The sequence below is a fragment of the Seriola dumerili genome, unplaced genomic scaffold (genome assembly GCF_002260705.1).
Source record: "Seriola dumerili isolate Sdu_G_001 unplaced genomic scaffold, Sdu_1.0 BDQW01000273.1, whole genome shotgun sequence".
NCBI lineage: Eukaryota > Metazoa > Chordata > Actinopteri > Carangiformes > Carangidae > Seriola > Seriola dumerili.
In genome coordinates, this window is record NW_019174528.1 from 634914 (window position 1) to 645389 (window position 10476).

A 10476-nucleotide genomic window follows, 5' to 3' on the forward strand; every position below is an offset into this window, starting at 1 on the left:
TCAGAACTTATAAACACGAGTTCCTCCATCTTGAAATGAGGAGTCGACTGAATGAACAGCTCATTAAATTAAGTTTCTAAAAAACACTACCGGCGTATTAGCAGACTTCCCAGCATGCACCTTTTCCAGAGTGAAACAATCCCGATACCGCTAAATGTGAGACGAGGACAGTGATTGGTTTATCTCAAATTTCTCCTGAACCTTTTTTTTTTTTATTCCTTAGCGCCAGCGACAGTCAGAGCAGCGGCCATTTTGTTTTCAGGTTGCCCGTCCGTACGTCTCAACACCTCGACATGAACTTCTTCAAATTTGGCACAAACATTCACTCAAACTCACGGACGAACTGATTGGATTTTGGTGGCTAAAGGTCAAAGGTCAGTGTGATCTCACCAAACACTTTTTAGCCTTTACTCAAGACTTCAGAGCAATTATGACAAAATTTTACACAAATGGTTCAATTCTTTGACTCTGGATAAACAGGATGTAACATGGAACTAGTCTGAGTGTTGGAGGGATACAACAGACACTCCCTCAAAAACTCATTCGTATAATGTCTTCTTTCAAGGAGGGGCTGCTTCCTTGTACTTGTCAGTCTTGGGGGGTCTCTGGTGAGAGCGGTGAGGAGCCCCCCCACACCTCAGGATGTGCAGCTTTGCCATGATGCTCCTGCAGCAGTGGTTCAACATGCTCCTGACGGCTGCTGAGGAGAAGTAGAAGATGAACGGATCCAGGCAGGCGTTGAAGGTGCTGGAGAGCAGCGCCATGTTCCTCCACTCCTCGCTCTCCTTCCGCACAAACCCCACCACGTGGGAGGCGTTGTAAGGCCCAAAGCAGACGGCGAACACCATCAGTGTGCCGAGCGCCAGGCCTATGGCACGCAGCCTCCGCCGCCGGCCGATGTTTGGAAGACGTGAGAGGATGAGGATGAAGTTGATGTAGCAGAAGCAGCAGATGAAGAAGGGGATGCAGAAGAGGACGAGGAAGAGCTCCAAGCGGACCGGCAGCACGATCTTCAACTCGTCCTCAGTGAAATTCAGGTAGCAGGTGGGTGGAGGAGGGGCGGGGCTGCTTCTGCTGGTGTTGCTGTCACCGTCTGCACCTTTGCGCCACTGGGCGTAGGGGATGATGTAGACGATGCTGAGGTTCAGGGAGGTCACCACCCAGAACATGAGGCTGGCCAGCACGGCGTAGCGAGGCCTGCGACACAGGGAGTACCTGAGGGGGAACGCCACCCCCAGGTAACGCTCCACGCTCACAGCTGTGAGCAGCAGGGTGCTGTTGTAGATGGTGACGTAGAACAGGAAGCCGGTGAAGGGACAGAGGGGGAAGGGCAGCAGCCAGGCCATGTCGTCCGACGCCTCCTTCATCTTAAAGGGCAGGAAGGCGAGGAAGATGAGGTCGGAGATGGTGAGGTTGAGGAGCAGGATGTCTATCGGGGTCGCCCTCCGGTGCACCTTGCGGCAGAAGGTGAAGAATGCCAGGATGTTGGCGGGAACGCCCATCAGGAAGGTGAGGATGTAGACGGACAGCAGCACGTGACTGCACCGCATGATGGCGTTCACAGGGACCGACTCTGAGACTCTGCACCAAAGAAAACATCAATCATTATTTATAAAAGAGTTAAAGTGAAGCTGATAGTTTAGACAGACGTAATAATCTCGTTTTCATCCTTCGTCCACCGTATGTTCAGGTTGAAATATCTCAACAACCATCAGATGGGTTGTCATGAAATTCTTCACAGACCTTCATGCTCCTCAGAGGATGAACCCCTGGGACTTTGGTCCCCTGACTCTCCTCTAGCGCCACCATGAGGTTGATATTTGTGGTTCAGAGGGAATTGTCTCTACAACTGGACTGTCATTAAATCTGATATTCGTGTTCTTTACTTTGGTTTATGAACTAGTGACCTTACGATCAGCTCAGCTGTTTTAGTGCTAATTAGAGATATTACTGTTAATAATATACTGTTGTTTCAGACAAGTGTAACTTTAAACTGTTCAATTACACCATATGTTGTTGCATTTATACTTTTTTAATCACTTTCTAATCACTTTTCAATAGTAGTGGCACATATTTCTTTACATATTTCTATTTTTTATTTATATATCATAGTATAAGGACCTGTTTTTACATTTGATGTTTATATTTTATCTTTATAATCTTACTTCTTACTCTCTATTCTTTGCTGTTACATTTCCATTCTTGCAACTGTACCTGTAACGTCACCTGACTTCCCCCTGGGGATCAGTAAAGTTTTCTGATCTGATTCTGATTCTGATGCTTGAAACACTTCAGGAAGTGAGTGGGACTGAAAAATGAACTACTCAGAGAAACTCTGTTGATTCAGTGCAACTGTTCCAAGTAAAGCTGCAGAACTTCTCCTTCAAATATCTCTCAAAGTAAACTGTGTGAAATAATTCATCATCTTCTAAAAAAACTTCATATTCTCCTTCAAATGAAATTAAAATATTATATATATATTATATATAATAACATATGGTTTTGTGGTTCGACCTTTAGAGGACGAGGCTGCTGTTTTTCTGTATTTTTCTGATTATCAACAAATACAATGAAATCACCAAAACCAACAACATGTAACTCTCTACTTTCCAACTTCCTCACCCTGTATTTAAATTAATTAATTAACAAGGTAATTTTCTAACTCTGCTGGTCACTGTAGTTTTTCACTCAAGCAGGAGTCAGTTGTTCATTTACTGGCGACTGTTGCTGCTGGAGAGAATATTGGGACGAGGTATATAATATTTAATCTAGCCAAAATAAAAAAATAAATGAAGGAACATGTCATCCAGTGCAACTGTGACTCATTTATGTTTTAATCATTTTTGGACACAGACGAATATCAGATCTATATGAGCTATATCAGACTTCACTGCTAGGAGAATAAATTATCTGTTGGTTTGCTGACAATAACGAGTAAAATATTAAAAGTGTGATGAACTCACCTCAGTCACACCTGAAGATCCAGGCTCTCCATCCCGGAGCTTCTGTCCTCTGTGGAGCTGCAGCGCTCCGGCAGCGTGTTACGCCTCCTGGAAGCAGAGTGTTTGATCAGAGTCACAGAGCTGCAGTTAATCTGCATGAACGTCTGTCTCACCATCAGCAGCGGAAATTTAATTTGCTTTGTTCTCTGCACTCTGCAAACATCATCTCCCAGCAACTGCTCAGAGCTCGACAGGATGCGGCTGGAAATTAGTTGTATTAACTTTCTGTGTGAAAGGACTTGACAGAGACAAAGTGACAGAGACAAAAGGAAAGTTACATCAGTTACAGCATCAAACAATAGAGGACAGAGGCTTTAGCTGTCTGCAGCGTCCACCAGGGGGCAGACAACTCACATTGTATCCCTTTTCTGCTGGATCTCAATTAAGAATTTCAACTTTTATTTTGTATTTACAACAATGCTGAAATATGTGAAGGATTCAAAGCTTCACCTTCTTTTGTTTTATTTAAAGCTGAGTTTGAAATTCCGTGTTTGCCTTTTGTCACATATAAGAATCTGTTCCACATTAACAGACTAAGCAGTAGAAAATATTTAATTTATGAAGAGATTCTGCATTAAAAATCAAATAAAGAAAATACAATTAAAAATACAATTCCAAAAGAATTTGCTGACTTATCTCCCCACATGATTTATAGCTTGTCATGTAATGTTTCAAAGAAGTCTGTGGTTGTAAATCCATCTCTGTAAACCTGTAAAATAAATCTGCGTGAGCAGCAAGGGGCACAGTCCACACACACACACACACACACACACACACACACACACACTGGCGGTCTTTCTAACTCTGACCCCAGAATAAAAATGATCTTTTCTTTATCTTTTTTTAATTATTATTAAATTTTTATCTTCTTCTTCTTCTTGTTGTAATTATTATTATTTCAATTTTTTTTTTAGAATAAAGTTATCCAGCTTTTGCCGGAATGTGCAGCTGCACCCCCCCCCCACACACACACAACACACACACCACAACGCACACACAAAGCGCACTTTGAGAATATTCACCAAAAAAATTTAATTAAAATAAAATGACTAAGCGACACTTCTGTACCTACCTAATTACTTTTGTCAACTTAAATTAATTTCAGTTTTAAGTGGAAGGGTACCAACACTTTCTGACACATCTGTGTATACATGACGGATTTACTTTTTAACTGTCAAACCTGGCAACCCCGGCTAGGAGCTCGCCGGGCGGTGTTAGCTTGTAAACAAAACTGCGCATTCTGATATTGAAGAAAATAAAAGGCGCCAAACTTTCTCCTCTGTTTTGTTCGGTGGTTCTTTTTCCTTCACTATTGTTCATTTAACGTGTTATAGGACAGTCGGAAGTATACACGTTCTTACGTCTACTACCGTTTTTAACGCGTTGTTATGGCAACGAATCCGCCTCCGACTCCGGTGTGTGCTGTTGAAGCTAACGACCAGCTGCCGGTGCTCCGACCTGATTAACGTATCACCGTTTTTTCACGCACCGAAAATATCACAGCTACCGTCGCAGTCATGGCCCATTACAGAGTGAGTATGTGGCCGCGTGCTCTCTGTAGCTGTTCGCGGTTTATTTACGATGTTAAATTAGTTCGTAGTTGCTGCTACGAAGCTCGTGCTAACTGGATAGCATCGTAGCAACGTGAAGCTAGGCCGTGAACGCACCACGGGCGTATTCCGTATATATTTTTGTTCTCTGTCGAGTTGTTTTTATCCTTTTATGAACTCACTGGAGTCATTATGTACTTCTGGATAAAAACCAGTAAACATGAGCTGCTAACTCCGAGTCTAAAGTCAAATGTCTGTCTTGTTTCAGGCCTCAGAGTCGAAGAGAGAACAGTTTAGAAGATACCTGGAGAAATCCGGAGTCCTTGACACTATAACGAGCGGTAGGTTTAAGACTTTATTAAACATTTACATCCAAAATCTGGTGTTAATCTCTCTTAGTTTTCACTGTTTCATTTGCATTTCGTTTCTCTTTTGCAGTTTTAGTGGCACTTTATGAAGAGAGTGACAAACCCAACAATGCTCTGGAATATCCTTTACTTGTGTTTGCGGCTGTATGGAGCCTCAGTGTCAGTAAACAGGTGACAATGTGTCTGACATGATGTTTGGAGTTGTTGTCGACTTCTGCTGTAAAATCCTTTTGTATCGGATCAAACCTGGCAACATAGAAGGTGAAAGGCTCAACTGTTCCCATTAAAAGCTCCTTTTCCACATCTATTCTAATGTCAGGTGAGAACAGGTGACAGTGTTACTGGACATAAGAGTCTTCACAGTTCTGGTTCAGTTCAGAGTTTGGTCTATATGGAATGTCATTTAAATCAGTATTAAATCAATAAATCCTGAAATAAATAAATTAGGTATTGTATGTAGAAATATAAATATATTTGTTTATATTTTTATTATTTTAAACTTGCCTACGCTTTTACAGCACCAGCACCTAATCGTATTTTATACAATTACATTTATTCTAATTTATTCTGTATTTTATGCCTTTTACTAGTTTATTTTTGACTGTGCATTATAAGGTGTCCTTGAGTGCCTTGAAAGGCGCTTATAAATGTATAATAATTGTATTTTATTGTTACCTAATTTATTTCAGGATTGATTTCATAGCTCTATTTTTTTTATTTACTTATATATGTAATATTGATTTAGATGGCATTACATTCAGTCTAGACCTGCTCCATTAGAAAAGTGCCTTTAGATAACGTCTGTGATTTGGTGCTGTATGAATAAAGCTTGATCTGACGGGAGAGAAGATTCCTCACTGTGCTGTTGACCAGATATCAGCCAGTGGATATGAAGCTCAGTGTCTCCGGCTCATTTTTAAAATGTCAGCAGTTCAGCTGGAAGCCTTTAGGTGCAAAATATTGTTTACATCTGTCATTTTCGCTGTGAAGAAGCCCATGTAGTCCCTGATCTATTGTGAACGTGTCGTGGAAACAGATTTAAAGATTAAATACGTTGACTTTAACCACCTGCTCAGTTTCATAAAGCTTCACCTGGGTGCAGCTGGTCCAGAGCCGGCCGACGTCGAGGGTCTTCGCATGGAGCTGGCTGATCTTCAACAGAAGTGCAACCTGCTCATGGAGGAGAACAAGGAGCTGAGGAACAGGGTGAGACGCTGCTGAAATATCTGTGTAGGCTGTGTTTGAGTCTGTCCTGCTGTGACCTTTAACCTCTGCTTTAATATTGTCCTCCAGCTGATGCAGTACGAGCCGTCGCCTGAGGAGGGAGCAGCAGAGTAGAGGAGGAGAGGTTTTGTTATTGCAAGAAATAGAAAAGAAAAAGTTAAATAGGATTTTTGTAGAGTATGTAAATATTTATTACATAGTGACGGTTTTACAGTGAGCAGAAAATCACTGTTAATTTTTGTTTTGCAACAAGAAGCAACTTTTGCTTTCTTAAAATAAAAATGTTTTTTCAGCATTTGGTGTCAGAGTCTGTTCACAGTCACTCATCTGAAAGACAGCTCAAAAATTACTAAATATTTTCACACTTTAATTGATATTGACCGATTATCAAGTAAAAAAAATAATTTCATATAAAAGTAATAATCCAGAGGCCTGATGGGAATTTAAAGTCTGATAGATGACAGCACATTAAAGATTGATTTTATTCATGTCATAACAACACAAAGATATTTTCCACAGTGACAGAGGCTCCAGAACTGGAACAGGAGCTGCATTAATTCAGTGTTACTGATTTAAAAGGATCCGGTTGTGTAACAGAGTGTGGCGGCCTAAAACAGCTTTATAGATCTGCGGTTCAGTTTCCATCCCCCCGAATCATTCACACAGAACTGTCCCATGCAACCAAATCATTAACGTCCATCTGGATTCATGTAACAACCTGCAAATGTGAAAAAAACAATGGCCGCCTTTTCAAAGTAAGGACATGTTTGACTTCAGATTGTCTTTATGATTGGAAAAGGCTTCTCTCTGGTTTCAGTGGGATAATCACAGTTTGAACCCAAACATGGACCTGGCTTCTCTATGGAACAGGATCAGGGCCACGTGATTTTTTTATTTTTAGAAATCTGATTTTAATCTCAGAATTATGATTTTTTTTCTCAGAATTTTTGCCTTTTTTCAGAATTCTGAGTTTAAAGTGAGAATTCTAAAAATCTAAAATAAAATCTAAATGTTCACACGGCCCTGATCCTCTTCAGTACTTGAGGGAGAGTTTGTGTTGCCATGTTGGGAGCCACAGTCTGTTTATATCTGCAGATCGGTGGGGGCTCGTCTGCTGCTGGCGCTGCTCGCCGCTGACACCCTGCGGTTGGGGGAAGAGGCGGTGGGGCTGTTACTCTCCCGGCTGTGTCGAGACACGGAGCTCAGCTCCTCCGCAGAGTCGGGGCTGTGGGACCTGCTCGGCCTCTTGATGTCAGATTTGGAGAGCACCCTGGCTCTGGGGCCGACGCAGCTGCTGCGCAGCTTCATGCTGCTGCTGTTGCCGTGGTACGAGTCTCCGCTGTCCGAGCCGTTCCCCTCCACCACCGTGGAGCAGTTCCACGGGGGGGTGACCCTCCGAGACTTCCTCGCTATCCCTGACAGCGTGGTGCAGGAGGAGGTGTCCGCTACAGGGAGGGTGGGGTACTCGGAGCTCGGACACTCCAGGTCTTCGTGGTGGGGGGAGGACTGTTCCTCTGGTTCGTCCTGTTTGTCCGCAGGAGGTGAACGGGTCTCACTGCTGGTGTTGTTGGAGTTGCTGTTCTGCTCCGTGGGGCTCGGCACCCCCTCCTTGCCGTCCTTACGGCCGTCTGGTTTTGGACCAGGGTCCCCCTGTATGGGCATGAAGGCAGAGGAGGCGTTGAGCAGGGGGTAGTTGGGACCGTTGCCCTGCTTCTCCAGCAGCAGAGTGTATCCGCTCGGGGCCGTGGGGATGGTCGTCTTCCGTCCCACTGATGTTCCTGTGCAAACCTGATGCACGACGGAGTTCTTTTTGGACTTGTTGACGTAGTAATCGTCCAGGTCGTCCTTCAGGTGGGGGTAGTAGTCCAGGATGCCCCTCTTCACCCTCTTGTAGCCCAGGTGCATGATCTCCAGGAGGCTGAGGAACAGGGAGATGCAGGCGATGGCCTGCATGAACATCATGAAGACGGTCTTCTCTGTGGGTCTGGAGACGAAGCAGTCCACCACGTTGGGACACGGCTCCCTCTCACACTTGTAGAGAGCGCTCAGGTGGTGTCCGTACAGGATGAACTGCCCCATCATGAAGCTGACCTCCACCACGGAGCGAGTGACGATGTGGGCCACGTACGTGCACAGCAGGGAACCTCTGAGCGGAGCCTTGTTGAGCTTCCCCTGCTCCAGCTGCCTCATCTCCTTCTCAATCCTCCTCCTCACCTCCGCCAGCTCCACGTCCACCGCCTCCAGCTCACGGCGCAGAGCCACCTTCTTACAGTGGCGCTCCTTCTCCAGGGCCCGCAGCTGGTAGATGGCATGACCCATGTAGACGAGGGAGGGCGAGGACACGAAGATCACCTGCAGCACCCAGTACCTGATGAGGGAGATGGGGAAGGCCTGGTCGTAGCAGACGTTCCTGCAGCCCGGCTGCTCCGTGTTGCAGATGAAGTCCGACTGCTCGTCGTTCCACACGTCCTCCGCCGCGACGCCCAGCACCAACATCCGGAAGATGAAGAGGATGGTCAGCCAGATCTTTCCCACCATGGTGGAGTGGATATGAACCTCCTCCAAGATCCCGCCAAGGAAGTTCCAGTCTCCCATGGTTTCACATCAGCAGAGCTGTGATGAGAGAGGGACAAAGTTATGATTGTTGATGTGGCTCCATCAATACTGGACGACTGAAGCTGAACCTGATCTTGATCAATACGTTTTGAAATCGATTAACGACACGTCATATTTTTATAAAAAAACATAAACAGAAAAATCACCTGGTCAGAGCAACACTGTCGAAACAGAGGAAACTTTAAAGCTCTGACACAAACCAGTGGTGGAAAGTAACTAAGTACTATTACTCAAATACTTCAGAGCAGTTTTGAGGTACTTGTACTTTACTTGAGGATTTCCATCTGACGCCACTTCATCACATTTCAGAGGGAAATGTAGTTTCACTTCTTTATATTTGGTGACATCTGGTTAAAGAGTCAGCAGCTACTTTTCATGTTAAACTATGAGTTTTGAAAATAACTCGGCATGTAAGAGGTTAAATTGTCATTCAACGCTCCAGAACTTCAATTTATACTTTAAGTACATTTTCTGATCATCTGTGCTTCTGAGTATTTGCACATCGTGGTTTTGCTTTTACTCAAATTACAGATACTTTAAATACGTGTTGCATCTTTATACAAGCAGTTACACCTGAACCTTCATCCATCACACACTGATCAAACTGCTGCAGCTCTGTTCTGATTCATCACACTGCTTTATACAACCATTTTAACGCTCTATGACCGGTGTTAGAGCAACATAGACAAAGTGGTAAAATTAGTAAAAGATGATCAATAGACATTACCAATCAAATATAAATCAATAATTGAAATCTAGGAAGTTTTTCACAAGACAGTGAAGTTTCCTCACATCAAAGGAAAAACAATGAATTTTACAGTGAAAAGCTGATGTGTGTCTCAATGTGACGCACTTTAAAACATTAAATCTACTGATAAAAGAAGTTGGATATTAACTTTAAGAGTTCACTCACCTTTCATGTTGGATATGAAATGTAATAAAGGCCTTTTTGTTGCTGCTGCTGATGTTAAACTCAGTCCTACAGGAACATCTTCATCTTCTTTTCCCTCCTGTATGAAGTAAATGTTTCCCGCCGCAGAGACTTCAGTCTCTCTGTTGCTGAAAACTGGACAAACACTGATCATCCTACCAGCTCCAGCTGTTAACGACTTATAGCCCGGGAGAGAGAAGCGGTCGATGCTGCAGCAGAGAGAGCGTCAGGTCCTCCGGGTCGTTAGAGGTGAAATGGGTCGTTGCCCGTTTCTGTTTGGATCCAGAGGAACCTGAACTGGTTTGATCCTTTAGATTCATTCAGGACAAACTGGTGCTCAGGGGGGGGGGGGGGGGACTGTAATCTATACAATAAGTGGTATTAATTATAGGTAAGAGAGAGTGATTGGTACACATCCAGTTATTCTTAATGCTAAGCTAACAGCATTAACGCTCTGATGTGTAATTGTTTAAGTGTTTAACTCGTCATCTTATTCTCAACCTGGTTCTGTATCTTATTACATATTTAAAAGTATTTAAAATAAACCTCTGTTCATATCAACAAGTCCACTTGTTTATATAAATACATCCTGTATCTGTTTATTTAAACATTTGTATTTCTGCTATTAATATTTCTTTTTATTTGTTTTTGTTCTCATTTCTCACTTGTAAATGATCTCAATGTGACGTCCTGATTAAATAAAGTATATTATAATAATCATTCAGAGGACAGCAGGTAAAATGTTCAGCATAACTGAAGAATTCAGTTATTATCAGTAATTAATA

The 10476-nt window shown here is 43.2% G+C and overlaps 3 protein-coding genes across 3 annotated transcripts; 1 reads left to right on the plus strand and 2 right to left on the minus strand.

Annotated features, from left to right (window-relative positions):
• Positions 1-560: 560 nt before the first annotated feature.
• LOC111230517 (free fatty acid receptor 3-like) lies at positions 561-3043 on the minus strand. The gene is made up of 2 exons (XM_022757276.1): positions 2964-3043; positions 561-1581 (listed from the first exon to the last, which is right to left on the minus strand). Exon 2 carries the CDS (start codon positions 1548-1550, stop codon positions 561-563), a length of 990 nt encoding a protein of 329 aa, XP_022612997.1. The 5' UTR covers positions 1551-1581; positions 2964-3043.
• A 1223-nt stretch (positions 3044-4266) lies between these two features.
• On the plus strand, positions 4267-6387 carry LOC111230531 (C-Myc-binding protein-like). Its single transcript, XM_022757290.1, has 5 exons — positions 4267-4534; positions 4821-4893; positions 4991-5039; positions 5997-6126; positions 6214-6387. Exons 1-5 carry the CDS (start codon positions 4520-4522, stop codon positions 6256-6258), a joined length of 312 nt encoding a protein of 103 aa, XP_022613011.1. The 5' UTR covers positions 4267-4519; the 3' UTR covers positions 6259-6387.
• A 195-nt stretch (positions 6388-6582) lies between these two features.
• On the minus strand, positions 6583-8739 carry LOC111230532 (gap junction alpha-9 protein-like). Its single transcript, XM_022757291.1, has one exon. The coding sequence runs from the start codon at positions 8737-8739 to the stop codon at positions 7228-7230; it is 1512 nt and encodes a 503-aa protein (XP_022613012.1). The 3' UTR covers positions 6583-7227.
• Positions 8740-10476: the final 1737 nt, after the last annotated feature.